The sequence below is a fragment of the Streptopelia decaocto genome (genome assembly GCF_964273445.1).
Source record: "Streptopelia decaocto genome assembly, chromosome: 1".
NCBI lineage: Eukaryota > Metazoa > Chordata > Aves > Columbiformes > Columbidae > Streptopelia > Streptopelia decaocto.
The window spans coordinates 90,554,992-90,577,980 of NC_138663.1; the positions used below are offsets into that span (position 1 = coordinate 90,554,992).

At 38.4% G+C, this 22,989-nt stretch overlaps 1 protein-coding gene across 2 annotated transcripts in view; it reads right to left on the reverse strand.

The window, feature by feature from the left end:
* EPHA3 (EPH receptor A3) overlaps positions 1-22,989 on the reverse strand; it is a 228,999-nt gene that overhangs the window by 51,688 nt on the left and 154,322 nt on the right. The window contains exons 6-7 of one of the 2 annotated variants that reach the window (XM_082076386.1): positions 7,139-7,263; positions 223-382 (exon numbers count right to left, since the gene is read on the reverse strand). In XM_082076386.1, the coding sequence (XP_081932512.1) occupies positions 223-382; positions 7,139-7,263 (285 nt within the window). Of the gene's footprint in view, positions 1-222; positions 386-7,138; positions 7,264-22,989 lie in introns of both variants that reach the window. The other variant, XM_082076385.1, reaches the window with a different exon arrangement.

Consider the following 22,989-nt stretch of genomic DNA (forward strand, 5'->3'; position numbering starts at 1 on the left):
ATGTAAGAAAATACTACCTGTGATATTCATGGTATACTCTTTACAGCCCGTTTAAAGTTTAATGATAAAACGTAAAGTTATACAGTAACGCTACCCAGAAAGACACATCATAAATAGTTATGAAGTCGTATTTACTGAACTAGAAAGGGAGTGAAAGCAGCCATTCAAATCAATCACAAACTGGGCAGGATGTCAGTTTGAACTATTTGAACGAATACATACAATCTGGACTGGTTTCAAATTCAAACTTGCGGCTGTTTGTCCCGTATCCAGCTGCAGTTCGGGCTCGAATTTGGAAGACATATGTGGTATCAGGTTTGAGGCCACTGATGGTAACATTGGTTCCTTTGGCTCTCAGAATAGTATAGCTTGTCTCTTGTTCCTGCTTTTGGGAAGAGAAATTATCAGATTAAAACCACACCCTAAGAAACAGAAACAAGAAGTGGTTGGTACAAAATTACTACAAATCACTTGGAGAGAACCAGCATATTTTTCAAATAGTTATAGCCTGACAAATGCTTGTACAGCCATGCATTTTCAATCAGCTAAAAAACTTTTCATTAGCAAGAAATCTAAATCATTAGAGCTTCTATGGCCTTGTGCTCTGAATCAAATACTAGACATGCTAAGTATATGACTTTTCAATAAATGGCTTTGCATCATTTCACTCATAGTTTGCAATATAAAAAGAAAATGAAGACGAAAATGTTATTCAAAAATTATAAAACACATTTGCCTACTGCACTGAACTGGAACAGGCAAACTTAAGACATTTTAGGGCCCTGTAGAGCTATTGCAGGATGCAGTTTTTACTGCCTCTCCTTTTACAAGGTGGTGTTTACCTTTATAACAGTCAGAAGAGAAACTCTACTCAAGCTCCTCACCTCAGCTCTGCAAACAGGCAAATATAACTAGTTTTCTACTATGCTATAAAAACTATGCGACTGATGTGTACATCCTCATTTGAGCAAAGCATCACTGAACTTACTCCTGAATAAGTCTTGGTCTTTAGTAGCCAGAAAGGAAACATGCTTGTGCCCCTTATGCTTTTTGCTAAAGTGTTAGACGTGTGCCCAGTACAGATGGTATGCTCACAAACACCCTGCTTAACAGTCATGTATTTCTGACAAAATTACTTCTTATATAAAATAAGAAATGGGCCATTTTGTAATATAGTAAGTTTGGATGCACTTCACATTGTGTAAAAAACTAATTCTGATAAAAGTATGTCTCACTCCCACTGTAAGCACATAGTCTAAAAATTCAAATATGCACTTGGGATCTGAGGTATTGCTTATTTTACTAAAGCCATCCTGTATCAAAAGAGCATTTTGGACTTCCTAAAAATGGCAGCTGAAACTGCCTCAGAAAAAATCTTGGACAGCAGCCACACATGTGGGGAACTGTGAGAATCTCAGTTGTTTAGGTTTGCAAAGATGAACTTTTTATTGTAGAGGTGGTGGGGATTTCATATGCTGCCTTTTTACTTTGAATGCTCTGAAATACATTAAAATCACTGAGTTTTGCCCAGTTGAAAACAGAATCTGAGTTAACGTATGTCAGATGCAAACAATTTCACCTGATTCCCGCTATGTTTTATGGCATCGCATTAGCTTGCAAGGTACTGACCTTTTAACTCTGACAACACTAGAGTGCTGATGTGCAAGTACAGAGGCTGGAAAATACTCAACATATTCATTGTCAAAGCCATCTCATCTTCACGTGAAAAATTCAAGTGCCTAGAGCTGGTTTAGTGTGTTTGCTCTATAGTGTTGTCTAGAATAAGAAACTTGGGTTTATTCTAAGATAGTAGGTTGACGCCAGAAACTGTTCACTTTGGTGCTACAGAAACCTAACTACCCTGTTCTTGGCAGTCTTTGGTATAGAGAGAAACAGAAACATTCGCACCATAGCTAAGGAAGTTGCCAGAATCTCCACATAATATTCAACACATGAGTAAATAAAGTGAAGGACAAAAAAAAGAAAAAAATAAAGGCACCTAAGCCTGTGCCTAAAAGTTACCATCCAGAAACAAAACCTTAAATAGGGTGAGCTGAACGTAGTCTTCAAAGAATGACTATAAAAATGTTTACCATGGCACATTTTCATTGCACACTAAGAACAGAAAGGGAATCATCATTGGACCTCTTCAGGGTTTCCTGATACTTCTCCAAGACACTTTTTTGTTATAAATTCAGGGGAGAAAACTTACAGAAAGACATTCTAAGGAGCTAACAGGTTTACATAAAATTATTTATTTTTGCACTAACAAAGGCCTAGTATTATAATCTCCAAGCTTTCCTTATCTCATCATTCAGTTGAATGTAGGCAACTATTTTAATTTCAAAGACATAATAGTCTTGTCTTTAAAACATAAAATCTTTTGTGTATGCTATGACTGGACATTCATTTTGATCTCACTTCAGTCTGCTTTTATGAAATGCAAACATTTCCTTCTTGTGCAGATACATACGTGCAAGGGAAAATATAGTCATGGCCCTGTCTGTTAATAATCCGGAGTGGGAGTTGGAAAGACACATCATAAATAGTTATGAAGTTGGAAAATAAACGTTTAAAACAATGGTATGGAGGATATCATGGTATCTTAGTTTATGGTAAGCTTTTTACACACATATTTTGTAAGTCATTTTTTATGTTACTAGTAATCAAATCAGTGAAACACCACATAAAAGCCCAAGTTTATCTTTCTTGAGGATGAAGTAAAACTTCAGAGATAGAGCACTATAGCTGCCATAAGCAGAAGGAATATACAAAAAGCAGAGTCAGTCTTTGCCGAGCAGAACTTCAATCAAACACTCTGATGATAAATTTGAACTTGGATGCACAAAGCGTATTCTTCCTGAATATTCCTGCCTGGTTTACCAGACACAATCTTTACTGGGAAGCAAATCCCACTACTGTTAGTGTCTCATTTGCAAATGACATTTTATAATTTTAAACTATGTTTTACAAAAGACATATTTTGGATACCTCTAACACTTATAGTAGCAGTACTAGTGAGAGTGAACGGTATGTCCTTTCTCAGATATATACAGCAAGTGTTTATATTACATGAGGAAGAACATTTTCTCTATCAGCAGCATGTACACTTGAGAGGCCAAAAAACTGACTACACATCTTCGGGAGGCACCCACAGTCCCGATGGTGTTTCCCCTTATTGCCAGGTGTGAACTGTTCACCAATACGACAGTTCCTACAAACCTTGTGGAGTATACGTGGCCTACCTACTCCCAAAGCCAAAATAATAAGAGTTTTAAAACAATTAAGCACATTTGTGTATAATTTACTTTTTCAGCCTCAGAAAGAGCGCTAATTAAATATTATTTATTTGTTGGTTTTCATTTGTCTACTGAACATGCAGTTTCGATGATGGCAAAGGCAAACCTACTTTAGTACTGTGAGTCTGCAACTCATTGTCACTTGTTTGCAGATAACTTCACCTTAATAAAGTGTGAGGATTTAGTTACCGTAACATATTTAAATGAAGCAATTAATAGTTTGTGTGTGGTATTTGGGAATTGTTTTTCTTCATATGTTTGCCTGACAAGATACTCCTTTCAGAGAACATAATCATGGGAGCAAGGACAAGGAGGAAACAAAGTATCTGCTTGTGTAAAAAAAAAAAAAAAGAAACCTGACTTCTATTATATGTGCACTTTTACAGCCAAAACAATTAAATTCCAGTACAGTATTATATGGATGGACTAAACTGGGGTGTCATTTGGTTCCATTAACTCAACATAAAACGTTATGCCTTACCACAAAATAAATGCCTAGAAGTTTCATACAGTATTCCTCTGAAAGAGGATTTTATTTCTTTCAAATGTTTTCAATAAATAGAAACTGGGGCTTTATAAGCAGGCCCTATTTATTTTTACAGAAAAGTACAATTGTGTTCCACACACAGAGTCTGAAAAAATGACACTCTCCGTTCATAATGTTATGCATTAAAATCCCATAGGTTCGTGCAAAAAAATAGTTTCCCAAAATGGTAGCTCCTAATTTCACTAGAAACATCATATAAAGCTTCGTTGTCTCCTAGTTAGAGAGAATAAACTCTTCTCTCGAATAGGTTAACTAGCTACCCTTGCAGAAAACAAATATTTTCCACATGCTTTATACCAATAATGCATTAGAAAAACTATAAGATATCATAATTTAGATACAGGATGTTCTATTTTTATTCCAAATCTGAATAGCTGAATATCTGACTATCAGAAACATGCAGTTGCCAATAAATATCATGTATTATTTGAAATTTAAGAACAACTTAACCAAGTAAAACAAACTAACAAAAAGCCTGAACAACAAAAACAACAAATTTGCATGGACAAGGTGTATGACAGAATTGGGCTGACCTGTATTACTCTGTTAATGCTCCAAAGCCAGGACACAGGTAAAAAACAAGAATGAGGGAAAACAATGGCTCAATACAAATCAACTATCAGCAATCAGCTACGACTTGTCAGGAAAAATACCCAGATTGCTAAATGTGAATGGTTTATTTCCTATCAGCTGCCACTTAACAGCAGCAGGTTTTTTGATGAGCACAACCAAGATAATTTCTGAAGCAGAAAGCCAAATGAACTTGACCAGTTTAAAAAGAAAGCTCTTTTCAAAAGAGGAGGGGGAGGGGGCTGCTTAGAGATCTCAGACTGAAAAGCAGCATCTTCCAAAGGTGTCTGGAGAAGAAATGAAGAGTAACAGTCCAGCATGGGATGCTCTGACCTCAGGTAAGTTTAATATGTACAGAGTAGTAGTTTTCAATCTTTTTCAATTTGCAGATCTAAAAAGGGCAACGGATTAAAGCCTCCTGACAATAACTTGCTTTTTTTAGTTACCTTTTATAAACCATGAGGAATAGGCCTCTGACTCCCCAATGGGCTGCAGACCACACGTTAAAAACACTGGCGTCGGAAGGTTGTTTTTTAAAACCTCTTTGCTTTAAATGGTCTGGCTCCTATTGTCAAGCAGTTAGCTCTCCGGTTTAAGAAAGCTGCCTGGTGCATATGAACTCTTGATCACAGACTTCAAAGGGAAGAAACACATGTGCAAGGTCAGCATCATACGACTGGTTGTCTTATGAAGCTGTCTTACAACAACCAGTTGCTCCATGAGACTGGATATGCTCTGTGGGAACAGCGGCCACATGCTCAGTCTGTGCCTGCAACAGTACTGGAAGGTGACAATTTTGTTGTGTAGAAATTTGTGTAGAACGATGATCAAAACATTGCAAAGAAACCCAAATACACTAATTGGTTGTTCAGTTAAAATGAATTAAATGCACACAAGGGGAAGAATTCTCTCCCTTTGGAGCACCTAAAACCAAAGAGGTCACCCTAATGCCACAATGCACAGCACACCCAGGTGTTACACCCTGTGGTACCCGCGCAGAACTGGCTGACACTGGGGAGACTGGAGGGGGAGCTGAGACTGGGCCACTGCAGCGCTTGGGAAATACAGGTACAGCCACCAGCAGCAAGAGCAGCCAGGGAGGTCTCAAATGAAGCACAAGTTAATCAAGCAGATAAATAACCTGGCCTGCGCAAAACAAGCTGAAGTTCTGGGATACTTCAGGCATAGTCTCTTTGTGAGGTAAACAGCTATTCCAAACCTTACTAAAGGGCAGTATCTCTTTTCATTTTCTTAAAAAAAAAAGCGAACAAGCGAGTCTAAATGATTCCTGTGTGCCTTCAGTGCTGAGGATGTACAAATAAAGACAATCTGATGTATGAGCTGGTTCTCTTTCATTTCTCAAGCCCAGGATCTAGACTTGATCCTGTAGCCATTGAAATAACAGGGCGGGGGGGGAGGGAATAAATAAATAAAAAGTGAAAATGTATAGCAAGGGTGTCAAACTCATTTTCACTGGGGGCCACATCAGCCTCGCCATTGCCTTCAAAGAACCGAATGTCATTTTAGGACTGTATAAATGTAACTGTTCTATAAGGTGAGACTGAACTGAAATGTTTAAGAAGCTTTCTTTTTCCACTTGTATCAGCAGTACTATGCATGTTCAGATCTTACCAAGGTCTTCTAAGGTTCAAGTTCTCAACAAAAAACCCCACCCAAACTCAGATGGCACATTAATTTGGGAGAAATCTTTTCAGAATATGGCCTTCTGATCTCCATTCTTCAGCTGAACATCAGGCGTGGACTATCATTGTCCCACTGGTACACTCCATGAGAAAACATTTTAAAGACTAACTGAATATCCATGGAGTCTTTTTAAACCAGTCTCTAAGTGGATTTTGCCACCATGTCTCCACTGAGACATATGAAATATAAGCCTGATTTCTAGATAGGATCAGCATTAGTAAATGTTAAATTAAACCATTATTTCTGACATTTTTTCAAAGTATGTCAGCTTCAGTAACAATATATTCTATCAAAAGGACTCTGATGAAAAATGGCTAATACTGCTCTTCACAGTCTTCACAACAACTTATGGCCTTTTCAGTTCTACCCGTAAGTTTTAGTAGAAAAAAACCTGTTCTGTTATGATGATTAAATTTTTCCTAAATACAAATCTATATAGGATGTAGAAATCAACAGCTGTAAATACAATAAAATGTCAATATAGAGCAGAAGCTATTTAATGGCAGATTTTCTTTGGTTTGCATTTATTTACATACAATTTATGAAGAATACAGTTATTAATAAAAAGTGGGAGCTTTTAAAGTTCAAACCAGCCCAAAGGATTGCCTTTCTCTTTTCAAAATAATTTTTGTCTAAAAGATGCTTGCACCACAGGGAAGCACCAGCACATGGATGCTGACAAATAAATGTATGAATACTGACAGCATAATAGAACTGAGTAAGCAAATTGTACTTAAGAAAAAAAAAAAGTGTTACAGTTTGTCTGCATTACTTTCTATATCTATTCTGATGTGTTTGGGGATGAACTTGGTAGACAACACAATGTAACAATTTCACTGCATATGTTCATGATGTTAGCTCTCCTTACAAAAAAATTGAACAGTTTCAACACTTAGTGTCGTTGAGGTGGACAGTGAGTGAAGAGGGGGCGTCTCTGAATCCTTAACGTAGGCAAGATGCAATAATTTCATTACAGTATTATAAGCACAAAAGCCTCCCCTTCAATCTTTCTTCCCACCTTTTCGTAGTATTTGACCTCGTAGTCCAAGATGATGCCATTTGGATGTTCAGGTTCTTGCCAAGACAGAGACACACTGTTCCTGGACGTCCTGTCTTTCCTTATGACTGTGATGGGGGATGGAGCTGTAAAGGGGATGGGGAGAGGAGGGAAGAGAGAAAAGCAAACTGAGTTTATCTCTGTTCCAATCCTTGGCATAAAGTACTGTTTCCATTTAAAAGACGCATGAGCATAGGTCTGGATTTGTATCAACATTCAGCAGCTGGATTATAGTCCTGGTACACATGCCTTAAAGCACGCTGGCCTCGAGGAAAATGAACTGAGACTTTCTGTTAGACTGGAGGACTAGTGGCAAGAGAGCAGATGGTTTCAATCTGCTACTACAGTGCAAGCAATGAAATACATTTGATACACTAAAATACAGAACAAAATAAAAGTGCTACCTATTTGTTGTAATGCTGAAGTATTATCACTAACAGACTCTACAGAACTCTGATAATATTTTCATATGCAAGTGTAAAATGGTGCTGGGTTGCATTATGTACAAGAAGCTCTGCATATCCACAGCTAGTAATAACCATCAACATACTGCGGAATACAGCCTCTTTTATGACATTACTTGGTAAGATCTCCAGATACAAATTGCTCCCATATACAGTTCTCCTTTACCACATTTCTTTGAAAATGAAATCTGAAGAAAAAAATCCTGAACTACAAAATAACCTCATATCTGATCAGTATTTATCAGTTAGGCATGACGATCAATTGCAGGCCAGACTCTCACCCACCACTCAAAACTTGGAAGTATTATCAACGTTACAGGAAAAAAAAATGATAATTATCTAAGATTCTTGAATACCAGTTCAGCTTTAGACCACCCAGCTCTACATATTGTTCCAAGACCTCGTCTACATTTTCTGGACTCATTGAAAGTTATGCAATTTTGTTAATTATTTTTTCTGCTTCTTTTGGGTTAGCCCACTCCAACCACTTCTTTTCCGTGGTTTTGGCCAAAAGTGATGAGATGATAACTTACAGATCACATGTTAAAGGTAATAACCATAATTAAAAACAAAACAAAACAAAATAAACAAATCAAAACTTTTATCAATAAAGTCTTTTATCTTAACATGTAAAACAAATGTGTTTATAAGTTCAACATTGTGCTATCCTAATAAAAATGCTCTAGCTGATCTAAACAATTTAATTTCAGCTGAATCCTATGAAGCTTTTACTGTTCATATAAAACTAGTTGCACTTTACAGGCATTACACATTTGTATGTCTTCGCGAGTATCCTTTCTGTTTGGATTTTCATTCCTGGAAGAGAACTTTCAAAAACCAGAAAAAAAGAAGAAGTTGTTTTAATTAAAATAAATTTTGGAAAATCCATTCTGTGTTTGATTTTTCTCAACTTACATCAAAACATACTTTCTAGTCTTGAGTCATAATCTAAATGTTGACATCCTCTTTTAATTGACTAGAACATCTAGAAAGATACTTACACTCGCAAAAGCACATATGAATATACACACTTCCACATTCATTCTGGGTTGAAACACATCCTCTGAGATGAGACATGGTTCACAATAGTTTTCTGAGATAATAAAAAACTTGCTGCTTTTCCCAGCAGGAAAAAAACTTATCCTGAATTTAAATTACTGAAATCAGATTTTGGAGGGTTTTTGTTGTTGTTGTTGTTAGATTGATTGGGTTTTGGTTGTTTGGTTAGTTGGTTTGTTTTGTTTTTAAAGCAGAATGGGAAAGCATTTCTTTCTATATTACTCAGACTCACCAGAATTATGCTTGCTGAGAGCTGAAAAGCATTAGGGCAAGGTATACAGGACTGGTTTGTAATAAACATCCTTCAGTAATTCCACTTGAATTCCACTCAGGCACAAACCATTGCTAGAGCTAAAATACAAAGTGGTTAGCTGGCTGGACTGCTCTACTGTTGCCAGCTCTATGTTAACTCATATACCCATGCTTGCTGCTTTTATATTCTTGTAAGTCATTTTTATGTCTTGTTTTTAAATCAAGCTATTGCTATTCATCTTTTCTACTTTTTTTTTTCTTTTTTGCATGTGAATAGATTGGCAAGACCAGTAGCTCAGCTGGTAGCGCTTCCCATTAAGGTAACATTAATATAGATTTTATGAATAATTAATAGATGATTAACATAAATGGTTTTTCCCCTAATAAATTATGGTAATTTGTGCTATAACACACTCTCAGGCCAGGCTGGAATAATCTTATATGCTCCAATAAAGATGTGCTTTAAAAAAAAGCTTTCTTCTAACACAGTATTAATTATTTTGAGCTCATTTACACACATCTCTGCAGATGCTACCAGTAACTTATCTCACAGCAGTTTATTAGAAAAGCGTCTGCTCTGCAGTTATCAATAACGTTATAAAACATTCATATACCTTTCTAATCCCTAGGGTTCCCAAAGCTGCTTACAAATTATACACAAAAAGTGTCTGGAAAAGACAGCATCCCACTGCATGGGTAAATGGGAGATGGATAATCACGGGGAACACAAAGTTTCAGGCACTTTTAATCCCATGCGCAGAACAGATCCAGGTTCTACAACACAGTGCTGCACGCCAGGCTACTCCACAGCTACTGAACCTCTGCAATATGGGAATTACGTATTCTAAATCTGCTCAAACCAGCATCTTACTTTAACTACATTGATTACAAAAGTTACCTAGTTTTAAGCCATTAATCTTCAGTGCATAAAGGAACAATGTCTTCAGATATTTCAGTGGTCAACTATTCAAACTATTTATTTCTAAAATATAAGGCACACTGTTTGTGTTCAGAGAGCAAGATAAGTATTTGTAACAATTTTAATTTTTAATTTTTTATATTTTTTTTTGTTTCCCCCATCTTGTTCAACCATCTTGTATTTCATCTGAGCATTTTAATTTTGAAGCACACAGGTTTTCAAAAACAAAGACTCAGTATCTGGGTAGATACATTTCATAGTTTTCCTGCTGTTCCCATTATCTCTTTGTGTTCACACTGGATCTCGCAAGCTGATTTTGATTCCTGCAACATTTCTGTTGCATGGAACAGAGCTGCAGAGAGGAGAGCCCTCACAAGAACCTCTTCCAGCAATTACTCTCCTGTCACCAGGCCAGGCTTACAGCTCTTTGAAGCACAGGCAAAACTGAACGGTGCTGCTCCTGGGAAGAGTTCAGCACCAGGACCCTACTGTGTTAGGTTAATGTCTGGACTCAAAGATCTTTTCTAAACAAAATTATTCTATTCTGCACAAAGGAGAGTAGTGGGTAGCAAGGATAAATCCTGATGTGAGCATCCCCAACAGGCATCCTTATGGATCCCTGGTGGATGGGGGCAGAGCAAGGTGTGAGGATGCTGTGCCCAGGGGGCTGCATCCCGCACCACCCAGCACAGCTGCACAGCAACCTGGCTTTCCCCAAACCACACACTGCTGTACGCCGAGAGACAGAGGTGGCCTGGCTCTTCTGCTGTGTCTGCTGCCACCCACAGCTGATGTCTGTCTCCATATTTACTAAACTGGTTCTTTGCCTATGTCCAGAACTGACCCCTCTACCAACACACAGGATCGACTGACGAACACATGTCAACTACCCTTTGGTTTGACTAAGATGAGTTAAAACAAAAAACTGCCAGCACAACATATAGCAGGAGTTTTCTTTGCTGGTCGGCAAGAATCTAATTCTGTTAAAGTTCTAAATCTGAATGCAATCTTTTTTTCTTTTTCTGCTATACTTGTTATATAGTTTGGTTAGAAAAATGGTGGAAGTCCCTGAACCCTAAATTAAGAAAACATCTTGTTCAGATAACTTCTAAGTTTACATTTAAATCTACTCCAACCAATGGATATAAGATACAGTAAAAGTTGAGGTAAGCTGTAAGTATGTATCGTCCTGCACAGGGACAGTTGTATGACAACAGAAGCGCCTTCCTGACCTATGGCCCCAGCTAAGGTCTGGGGCACATTTAGGAGGAGCAACTTGATACCTGCACCATGGATTACATTTATTTTTGTACAGATCTCTAGAATACAGTGTAATAAATCAAAACACAAATTGTGTTCTAAATAGTGCCTTTTGATATTTACTTATTTTCATAGGAGGGTCTTTTTCTCAAGTTCTTGAGTATTTCCTATGAAGCAGAAAAAGAAAATCTCCAATTAAGTCAAGAAAGCTATGTTAATCTCAGAGCAATCACTTGTGGCCCAAAGTAGAAGTCAGCCTTAGTTTCCATTTTGTAACACCACTCATCCTGTCTTCTCACCAGAACAGCTTATGTATTATATTTTACTATTTACGTGGAAGAGTCTGAAAATAACAGCAGAAAGAGAAATTGCAGTTAAAAGAAGTTAAATTACAAACGATTAAACAGTGATCCTTATAAAGACTAAATGTTTTTAGTTGTCTGGATGAGGAAGAGAGAGCTAAGAGCTTTCTCTTTACTGAAGACCACCAAAAAAACTGCAGTAAGTTGAGACTGAATTAAAAATCAGGCTACAGAAAGGATCAGAAGCTCTTCATATTTAAAACATCAATTTTCCATTGCAGTTCCAGGATTTCCCTTTCATAAAGTAAAAGACAATTAGATTTTGGAACAACATAGTGCTGGAACAAATATTTTAAATGCCTGCAGCTCCTATTGACAAAAACTATTGGTTAGCAAAAAAATGACATATTATGAAGCTTTTTAAGATAAATTGAAGTTCTCAAAATTCTATTCAAGCATCAATATCAATATTAGGCTAAATTATCATTTAGACAATATACATTGCAAGGAAAAACTTAAAGAGAGTACTTTCTTAGACTAAGAAGTTGAATAAATGCTGTTTCAGTGATTGTTGGATAAATTCTGTGGCTCGTATTCCTCTATGTATTTACATTTTATTGGTGTTTTGATTAATGTATTAGTACTCTCTCTGAATGAGGGTTGTTAGATTTTTTTTTTTTTCCAATTTACTTCAAGCTTTTGTGGCCATGCATTGAGAGGTTATGTCACTTTTTCCTTAAGAAAAAGGTGCTTATTCTCAATAGTCACATGCAATGCATTTTTATGCATCAGATGGTTACTGTTTGTCTGGTACTACAGCCTAACCGGTTTATGACTAGTTTAAGCAGTTAATATGAACTTTCAAAACTCCCTAGAGTTACAAGGGGAAATGTACTTTGAGCATTCAATGTTGTTAGGTAGCATTTGTGACAACTGGGAATGTGGATGTTGAAAAGGTAACGATCGCAATGATCCAGGGAGCTTAGACTCACAAGTGTAAAAACCTCCTCACTCATGACTGTTAAAGGTGCAAGCAAATAACATGAAGGATCTAGCAGAGGGGACAATAAAACTCTGCTCAAATTGATTTCCCAGTGAAACTGACCCCAACAGATCATTTGTTTTCCTCCAGTTTAATAGCAGCTGTATATAAATCTCCTTATTGACTTTTTCCTTATTGTTTTCATATGTGACTGGCTTACAGATGCATATATACACTGGAAGAAAATCCCCTGTCCTGTGACAGAGAGAACTCAGTATTAACTTTGGGAAGCCATGTGGGTACAACTGCTGAAATATTTAGAGTTCTGTTATTTCTTGCTTAGGTCTCTGTATCAAATTAAATTTTAGGAAATGTTTTCATTCTAAAATGACTATTGCTTGCTCACTTCCAGCTTTTGCTAGCAACCAGCTATCAGCATCAGAGAGTAAACTGTTTCAAACTATGCTGAAAGATGGTGACCAACAACATATCTGAGCCAGCAGAGCTGACCATATTACCCAAATTGCAAATTCTTCTGCACTGCTGAATAAATGGAAGGTTTGTTCTGTTTTCTTTCATTAGAAAACTGATAATTTTGTTATCTAATCATAATACTGTCATCTGATGTAATATATCAATTTTCCTTAATGTCTAGATGCTCCTAGGAGATAATGTGGAACAAGAACAGTAAATAAAGATCATAATCTGAAAATTAAATCTGCAGCCTGTGACAATAGGATCCACTGGGACCCAAATCCAAATCTGTAAATCTTAGAGAACTAGTGTCCAAACCACAAAACTATCATATAAGTCAAAGTGGAAATACCAGTGTCTGAATCAACACACCAATCTCTCTCTCAGAGACATTTTATCTTGAAAACTGGAGTCATAACTGTCAAGTCAGGATACATGTGAGATCTTAGCCCCGTGCAAGCATTAGGCACCCTCGTAAGGCGTGGTCTGGCACTGCTCATAATGCTGCACATACACTTTTCAACCACGCAATGAGAACTCAACATCTGGGTTTTTGTGAACCAGCCTTTTTATCTTTAGGTTTATCCAACCATTCCACTACCAACCAGTATTCAATTTGTGACACAGTCCTTAGTAATGGCTTGCAAATCACTATAATGACATGACCACATTAACATGGTGCCTGCGTGAACTACTATGCTCATCCTTGTATCCTTTACATCTCCAGCATCTAGTCTGCAGATTAACATCTAAGGGGTTTATTACAGAAGATGGCTCACAGAAAGCAGTAGTTGCACTATGGTAAACCTCCTCTGACTGCATTACTATTTACTTTCTTGGATAAGTGTGGTGAAAGGTGCTGCTGTCCTCTGCAAGGCCGATCCCAGAGGCACATTCCAAGAGGGCTCAGTCAGTGCTGCATCCACAGGTGCCTCCCAGGAGGCAGAAGGAAGAGGAAACAGCTACACTTTAACAACACCTTAGAAACCTGCTAAACCCTACACACTCCTCTTCCAGATACAATTACCCACCCTTTCACTGCATGTGCAGACACAGTCCTTTGCCCTTTAATCTGCAGGACCCGTAGTTAAACCAGCACAGCGCTTGTATTTGCATTCCTGCACCTCTTCCTTGAGCTGAAGCAGACTCAATGTATTTTTACAACTTGGGCTATAAAACATCATCTGATTCTGTAACATCATTAGTTGACTGTCAGCCAGAGAGCAACACACCTTCCCTGTCCTTTCATGTCACCAGGGAGCAGGCGTTATGGAGTTCAGCCACCCCGACAGCAAAAGGCCCATGTTGGCCCACAGGACCCTCACACAGGATCCAGGCTGGATCTTAGCAGGGTGCAATCATGAAGAAGTGGTGAAAAGCTTCCCAGTTTCTGAGAGAGGGTTATCAAGATCTGGGCATTTACACAATCAAAATGCGGAAAGAAGAAAGGGAAAGGGGAGGGAAGAGAGGAAAGGAGAGGAGAGGAGAGGAGAGGAGAGGAGAGGAGAGGAGAGGAGAGGAGAGGAGAGGAGAGGAGAGGAGAGGAGAGGAGAGGAGAGGAGAGGAGAGGAGAGGAGAGGAGAGGAGAGGAGAGGAGAGGAGAGGAAAAACTTTAAGGGCGAACAGAAGCAGGCCAAGTTTGGATGAACCAAAGCTGTCTGTGGGAGCTGTGTGTGTTTCTCCCAAACATTTTAAAGACTGACTTGTTCATGGTTATTTTAATAGATGATTGTGTGCATGATGGCAGAAGTACCCAAATGCCTCTGGAAGTTGGTGGATTCCAGCCTGTGGTCACAGACTCCACCATGTCTGCGGGCATTGTACAGGTGCCATGAAGAAAAGGCAGCAGGGAACTGGGAAGGGGAAAACAAGCAGCTTCAGCAGGAATTGCACTAAAAGGCAGCTGCTTGATTTCACTCTCAAATGCAGAGAAAAGCAGCCTTCTGGGCAGCAGCTGTCACTATACAAGTGATTATCAGAGCTCACTTCCCACTCTTACAAATAAATTCTAAATTAAAAGCAAACTTCATTAAGTATTGCACATTCATGTTCTCAGTCCTACCTCTTTTTATTAAAAGAGATAGTAAATGCCTTTCACAAAGCAAACAAAATGTTAGACTTACTCATATGTTTAACATGTGTGTAATAAATCGTGGAAATGCCACGTCCATTTGGGAAGTATCAGGCTGGACAAGGCACTCCCTTCAGAAACCGAAAATTATGGTGCCATGGCGGTTGCAGCTGTTATTTCAGAGAGAAGACAAATGCCGTATATGCTTTCATAAGGATTCAGCCCAAAGGTACTCATAACACAAATGTTATTCTTTCTGTTCTCTGTTTGAGATGGTGATGGTGGGAGATTCGCAATACTTCATATTTTTCACTGAATGTGTTTAAGACCATATCAGTTTAAAATAAACAGTTTTGCTTTGCCTTTCCTGCCCCATTGTTACATTACTTTACAGGATGTTAGAGACCCAGGCTTCCTGGTGGGAAGTTTTCAGAAAGAAGAATCTATTCACCATACTCATAACATCAACTGTCAGCTGCTGAGTAGGTTTTCCCTTTCTGTGAAAGTTTAGTTATTACCTCAACCACAGAAATCACATTCACAGTTTAAGAAGTGTTTAAGTATTATCTCTAGAAATGCAAGTGCCCATTTCCAAAACTGGAGAAGACAATTGCCATCATATAAGTAATTTATGACAGAAAGTACTTCTCTCTTTTTAAGTAATCATCAAGAGCTCCTGAACTGCTCTGTCAGTAAGTTCCATTAGAATCTTTTCAACCTGGTGAGAAAACACTGCAAATGAAAACAATATATCTGAAACATCTTATCATTCTTTGGTAGTTTCACAGAGGAATTTGGACCATTTGGTTTTACAAAGGTTAAACACGACAGGAGAATCTCTGATGGAACAGACTTGAAAGGTGATCACATCTCCTTTCACTTTCTTTCGGATTTTGGGGTGATTTATTTTTGTTTGGTATGAAACAGTTTCTTTGTAAAGAGAAGTATAGTTTACTAGAAGGAATGCTAAAAAGAAAACTTTTTCATATGTATTCTACTGTAGAATCAGACACTGCAAGAAAAGCAAAAAGAAACAAAGAAATATAACTTCCTTGAGGGATTTCTGGCATCAAGCTTACAAATTCTGAGGACATTCACTTCGCAACACTGGGAAGTTGGCACTAGAGAGAAGCAGCAAAGCGTTCAGTTTTCAGAACAAGGTCTACTGGTTTAAGAAAATACCTGTCTTCACGAGGAGGACGACATATCGTCAATCTCAGATCAGTTTATGTAGTTGGTCTGAGTAAAATCAAAGGTTCATGTATGTGAAGACTGCAGGTGCAGGGGTGCATAACTTTGAATTTATAATTTGGTTTTACATAAAAATGCTTTTAAAAAAATAATTCTTACATTAATAATTCCCATTGACAGGAATAATCCCCAAACCCAAAGAAACAAGTAACATCTTTTTCCCAGCTGTCCTCAGTCTGCACATTGTCCAGATGGAATAGCTTCAACAAGCAAGGGAAGTTGATAGTTTTGTTTACTATCAAGAGGAACACTGACTATTTCCCTCAGTGATTACTGAGAATGCTAGCGCAGATAAGGGAAAGCAAGAGAGAAGTCCAGGGAATGTCTGAGTCCTAAGCATCCTGTTTACCTACATTATTTTTACTGTTTTACAAAACCAAGATATTAAATGAGGATCCACACTTAGCCTCATGTTAAGACTATAAGAGAAGCAGTAGGGAAAACCATGATCCACCGATTGCGGAATACAACTTCACTGTGACCTCTGGGAAAGGTAGCTAAAAGCATTGGAGGTGAAAAGCACTGGCTGAGCCACAAACTTCACCTGCGAACTTCTTCTAAGGTCACAAGTGTTCACATGAGGACTGTGTGCGCACAGAAGAGACCAATGTATGTCACAGACTTTGAAGCCTCGGCAGAGCTTCCTTGACATTCAAGGGAAAAGGGATCAAAGGCTTTGCAGGCAGAATGTCTCTAGCTAATAACAGGCTATGCATGGAGTGACATTGTTAAAACACTTCCCTTTTATATCCCTAAAGGAGGAGTTTTATTGAGTTAAAATGATCCTTGAATAGCCTCTGGGCTGAACTGTAAAACACATTTGAAAAGCGTAAAATCTTTATTTATGCCAGGAATGTTTGAAACTCAAAAGATAAATGTCATTCAAGAAAACAAGCATGTCCCAGGTATTCAGTACGTAATGGGGCACAGCTGTAATAACAGTCAATGAACCAGAGACTCCCTACATCATGTCATTAGCTCACTTTTAATAAGTCTATCTTCTTGTCCTTTTTATAAGGACCATAGGGAAAGAAAGAAATAGATCATGCACCAAACATCTGTGGCTTTCTCAAATTGTCTCTCTTAGAAGACAGATCTACTTAAGGGACCTGCCTTGGGATACAGATTGTAAAGTGCACACAACCCTTTCTAAATATGGATTTTATTTAAACAGGGAGCATCACACATCATTTGTGAGTTGCTGAAGACAGTGCAGTCTAGCTTAACAGAATAAAGGCTGAGCACATAAATAGCATCACAGTTTCTGCAAGTAATCAAAGACATATACTGAAATAAAGCTTGGTGCCGCTTGGTGCTGAATTTATTCCCTTGAAGCCACAGACTTCAAGCAAATAAAATTCTAGTTCTGAGGAGATTTTAACAACTTTTCCTGGGAGCTGAGTCTCTGTAATGGCACTGACAATTTTACTGATTCTTTCTCCATTTTAAATGTTTATCCCCCAAGCTGAAACTAAAGGATAACTTGAAATTTTAAATCTGCAAATGACATGTAGATCAAGATATTACAAACCAGCTACATCTACCCTTTAACTCTCCTCCCAGTCATCCCAATTTCTGTACCTAGGTCAGTTTTCTTCTCAAGCTTTTTTGAACAATTTTCACCCTTGCAAAAGCTCCATAATGCCTTGTCAGTTATCTTCTCTTTAAACAGACTTAACCCTTCTGTGTTTCAAAACTGCTAGATTTGACTGCTAACATATATAAGAAAGAGAGGGAAAGAGAAGACTAGGCTGTGTGTTTACACCTGAATAAAATATCTGGTTGATGTGTTTTGATCACATTGTTATTCATGAATCCAGAAAAAAAAAAAAAAAAAGAGAGAAAGATAGATTATGGAGTCAGCTTCCAGACATGATGCTGTCACACAGCTGCACAGCTACAATTGCAGTCATCTGTTTTCCTGCACCTTTTCATCCATGGGTTAAATGATCAAGCAAGACAATTAAACAGGCTACAGGAATTGTTCTGCTTTGTGAGTTTTAGAAATACAGAAAACGAAAGGAGAAGGCTCCTGATAATCAGGCTATTCCTCCTCTAGGAAAGCCAGAGATAATATATGGTGTAGCGGGTTTTTTTGTTATTCTTTATATTATAGTTTGTGTAGATATCTCCCTCAGTTTGGATCCAATGGTGGTTTTCTCTTCAAGTTTCCTATATGAAAGAAGCTGTGCAGAGAAAGGAATCAACAATTTACAAGTGCACAGCTGACCTGTGGGCGGACGGAAACTCAGGTTTAGGAACTTTTAGTTACTTACTTGAGGAGCAAAATCACTTTCTACAGTTACTAGGAAAAGACTGACATCTCTAGGTAGAATTTAGCCCACAAAAAGCCTCCTGTGTTTCCTTTGCATTTCTTTCTACAGCAGATAAGCAGAGATTCTTATTTATACTCCAGTTTTGGTTTTTTTTTTCAACTATCTGAATCCTATATGGATTGTGTTGAAGAGCTGAGTTGAAATGAAGGCAGAGGGGGGTTCTTGTTACAACATGTCCCCTTTGTTCCTCTCCTGATGCCAGGATATGTGTCAGCACAAGACTCTCTGGAATCGATTTAGCACTGACACTGGCTTATTGTAGCTGAACTCAGTTGCTACCACCATTCACAGCTGCACTGTTGAGACCTTGGTTTACAAGGCCCTAACTCCTTAAGAACTAATCAAACATAAAACTGCATTTAAAGCTGTTACACTGTGCTTTTAGTGATTAAAATAAACAGTCTATTTTATTATCAAGCAGGCATGCAGTAAAGACCTGAGGTATTAAAAAAAATGTTTAGGCATCAGCACGGGTATGTTTGGAAAACACAGAAAATAGAATTGTTTTCATTAAACTTTGCTGCTAAATTTTTTTTTTTCTGGAACCCTGGACACTGAATCATTTTGGAAATAATAGAAAGGGTAAGAGCTCAGGAAGACACACATGCAAAGTAGAATGTACAACCTGACATGGAGTAGCTGCTCTATCTGGGAAAAGCCTGTGGGAAAAAGAGGATCACAGACTTAACTCATTTGTTCTCACCTACCCTGTACAGGGTTTTGATTCTGTTCATTCTCTTTGCTTTGCTCCTGTGGTTCCTCCAGTCTAATCTGGACAACTGGATTTGCTACTCTACATGATGACCCAGAGCCATTTGAATATGGTACATGGAAATTAAAGATAAAGCTGTAGGCAAGCTCGCTCAGGACAGCAATTAATATTCTAGAGCTTACATAGTTCTGACAGCTAGGAAATCCAAAGACATCTTCAAGCATAAATTATCTGTCTCCATAGTAAAACTGTACTACTGTAATGTAAAAAAAAGTAGGAAAAAACTAATTTTTAGAGTAATATAAGTATGACTCTTCAGAGGTTTGCAGAAGTTTAACTGAAATGCTCACATGCAATTTAAAACCACTTCCCCCATAATCAGGCATCCTAATATTCACATGGGGAAAGCTAGCTAGTGGAAAGTAGGTCTCAGTTTCCTAATTGCTGACCAAGGGGGAGTACCATAGCTGTTTGCTATAGTACCATAGCATACAATAATGCTGTACAATACACGGATGAATAAGACTGGATCCTGCAGGCTGTCTGATGACAAAGCTTAGAAAGAGGTAGTAACCCACAGGCAATTTAACTAAAACAAATCTCTCTGTCTGAAGCCATCTAGTCCAGGGGTATCAAACTCATTTTCACTGGAGGGCACATCAGCCTCGCGGTTGCCTTCAAAGGTCTGAATGTAATCTTAGAACTGTATAAATGTAGTAGTTGCATTCCTAAAATTACATTTGGCCTTTTGAAGGCAACCACGAGGCTAGTGTGGCCCCTGGTGAAAATTAGTTTGGCACCCTGATCTAGTCTTATGGATGTATTCTGTAAAATAAGCCAATCTTACTGCAGTTTTCCACATTCATGTATGCATAAACTTTACGTGCTGTGACAAATTGTAAGAGCTTTGAGATTATCATTGCTAAATACCAAAACAAATGATTCAACAATACTCTCCTGAATTTCTTTGAAATTGGGATATTAAGGTTTACAGCCTCTTTTTACCCATAGGTTTTCTCTCTCTTCAACCTGACTAAGTGTATGGGGAGTTTACTCCCCCAAATTTCACTGAAAAGGCCTTGCTACCTGGATGAAAAGATCACAGTTAAAAGATGACAGTAATTACTGAACCATCCCTTACCTGGTGTCCTTCCAGTTACCGCCATCCTCTTTGCACACAATCATCACACATGGATTGAGGTGCAAAGGGGCCTCTTCACATCACCTTCCTAGCCCAACCCTCTCCTAAAAGCAGAGTCAGCCAGAGCAAGTTGCTCAGGACAAAGCTAAACAAAGCTAAGCACACAGATTTTAGACCAAACATCAGAACCACTTCTTGTGGTCCCAGATCTACTGGGAGGAAAGAATGGGGACAGTACTGTGTGTGCTGGGATATCAGTGGGATGGCCAATGCTTCCAAAGACCTACCTGGCAGATCACCATCTGCTAATGGTCTAGATTTCTGCAAGTTCTAAAAGTTCTCCTAGCCTCTCTACATTGCAAAGATCACTGCAGAGATTATGTCTATTTAATGTGGTGCTAAGTCAATTAGGTCCTTGGTTAAAATACCTTGGTTAAAATCTTTTTGCTCAGCATTCCTGATTCATACCTACAATCTGTATGATAGTGTATGTACCATAATGGCAGTGATATGGCAGCAAAACTGTTACTTTCTAATGCAGCATCTGCAAAGCATATTCAAGTCACATATGTTCTTGATGCAATGGCCATGTTCTGCACTGGAAAAACCCCTCCCTCATTGTTGTAAACTGATTATCCGGTAGCATGATTGTGTTGTCCCTTCCAAATGTTAGTCTTTCTTCAGGGAATTCCCTGTTTCCATTAAAAACCGCCTTGGGCTCTAGTGTGAGTTTTAAGCTTACTAGAGCCCTAAGGCAGCAAATGCAGAACCACCCTGACCTGGACTGGATATCTTTTGTGTTTGGGTTACTTATAAAGTTCCAAGGAACAGACAAATTTCTGGTCTGTACAGATCAATGCATTTTTAAAAAGCCTATAAACTGTGGTCAGAAAACGTGATGAACCAAGAATATCTGTGTCCAGACAACCGATCACACTAGTGAGAAGCCAAGCAGTGTGGCACAGCTGTTGGCTGTCAGCCTCTCTGCGCGGCATGTTCACAACCAGCACACAACTCCAGGGCCACCCAGTTCCACATTGTCCCCCATAGCAGCCAGTGACCCTTTCTAAACAGGGCTGATTTGTGCTATTAGGAGATAACATTTGTGTGGTGCAACATACTGGCGTGAGGTGAGAGCTTCCTTCTGGCAGCAGCAGCAGGCTTCCGTATAACTCAGAGGGAGCTGTATCAGGTGGTAACTGAAGGCATGCATTAGAGGGCAATTAAAGAGGATGATCAACAAACTAAACAGAAATGAAGGGTGAACTCTTTCACGTTTATAAATATATAAAGGGTGAGTGTCAGGAGGATGGAACCAGGCTCTTCTCAGTGACAACCAATGATAGGACAAGGGGCAATGGGTACAAACTAGAACACAGAAGGTTCCACTTAAATATGAGAAGAAACTTCTTCTCAGTGAGGGTGACAGAGCACTGGAACAGGCTGCCCAGGGAGGTTGTGGAGTCTCCTTCTCTGGAGACATTCAAAACCCACCTGGACACATTCGTGTGTAACCCCATCTAGGTGTTCCTGCTCTGGCAGGGGGATTGGACTAGATGATCTTTCAAGGTCCCTTCCAGTCCCTAACATTCTGTGATTTTGTCTGCCCCCTCTATTTTCGCACCAAAGACAGAAAGACTTACAGGTGTTAGAAATATTGCAGTGTCATACCTATCTAGCTATGTTTTGCAAGAGACTTTTTTTTCAGAGATGCCTCCTCATTAACCTTCACTGGAAGGGAAGGAAAACAAAGTGCAATAAAAGGGCAGCAAAACTCAGGCCAGCCAGCTGGAAGAAAAAAAAACAATCCATTTTCCCAAGTGATTCCAATTTTCCCTCTGTTCAGGTGACTGGATCTTGGCTTTACAACAGTTTTGTACTATAAAATGTTTATCTTTCAGAATCTGAGTCTGGATGTTTCAAACATGACAGGTGACAATGAAGCACATATTGCTTTTACTTTTAGCCTACATTTGAAAACTCTCCAGGAAAATCTTCTGAAGATTGTTATGGATTCTAAAACTCAGAGTCATTGTAAAGGTATTAGCAAATTTTTCAGCAACATTGAAGGTGACCCATTTTGTGAGAGTATATATCTATGGGTATATGTAAATTACAAATATGTGTATGCATGTGCGTATATGATGTGTTTATGTACAATAATGGAGATGCTATGCAAACTGACTGATTCAACATATCAGTCGAATTTATTTTAACATACTCTGGCAGATCTCACAATTTCTGCATTACAAAAAATTAGTACTATGCACGTTCTGATCTATGAGGCTGGTGATGGATTCGTAGGCAGAAATGAGCATGTGTACAGTGAGAAACATGTAAATAAATGTTTGTTCAATTTTCAGCAGACCTTTGGAACTCAGAGACACAGAAAACATAATGCCAACCAATGCCTTTCTTGAACTGAGTTCATCTGAAGTGAAGATGTACAATGTCTGATTTTTACCACCAAGAGAACAGCCACAAAAATCACATTTTTATCATTAGAAAGTAAAAAGCATTCAGGCTTTCAGGAAACACACATATTTGAAAACCAGTGTTTTGGGTGCGGGAGGAACATTCTGCAGAACA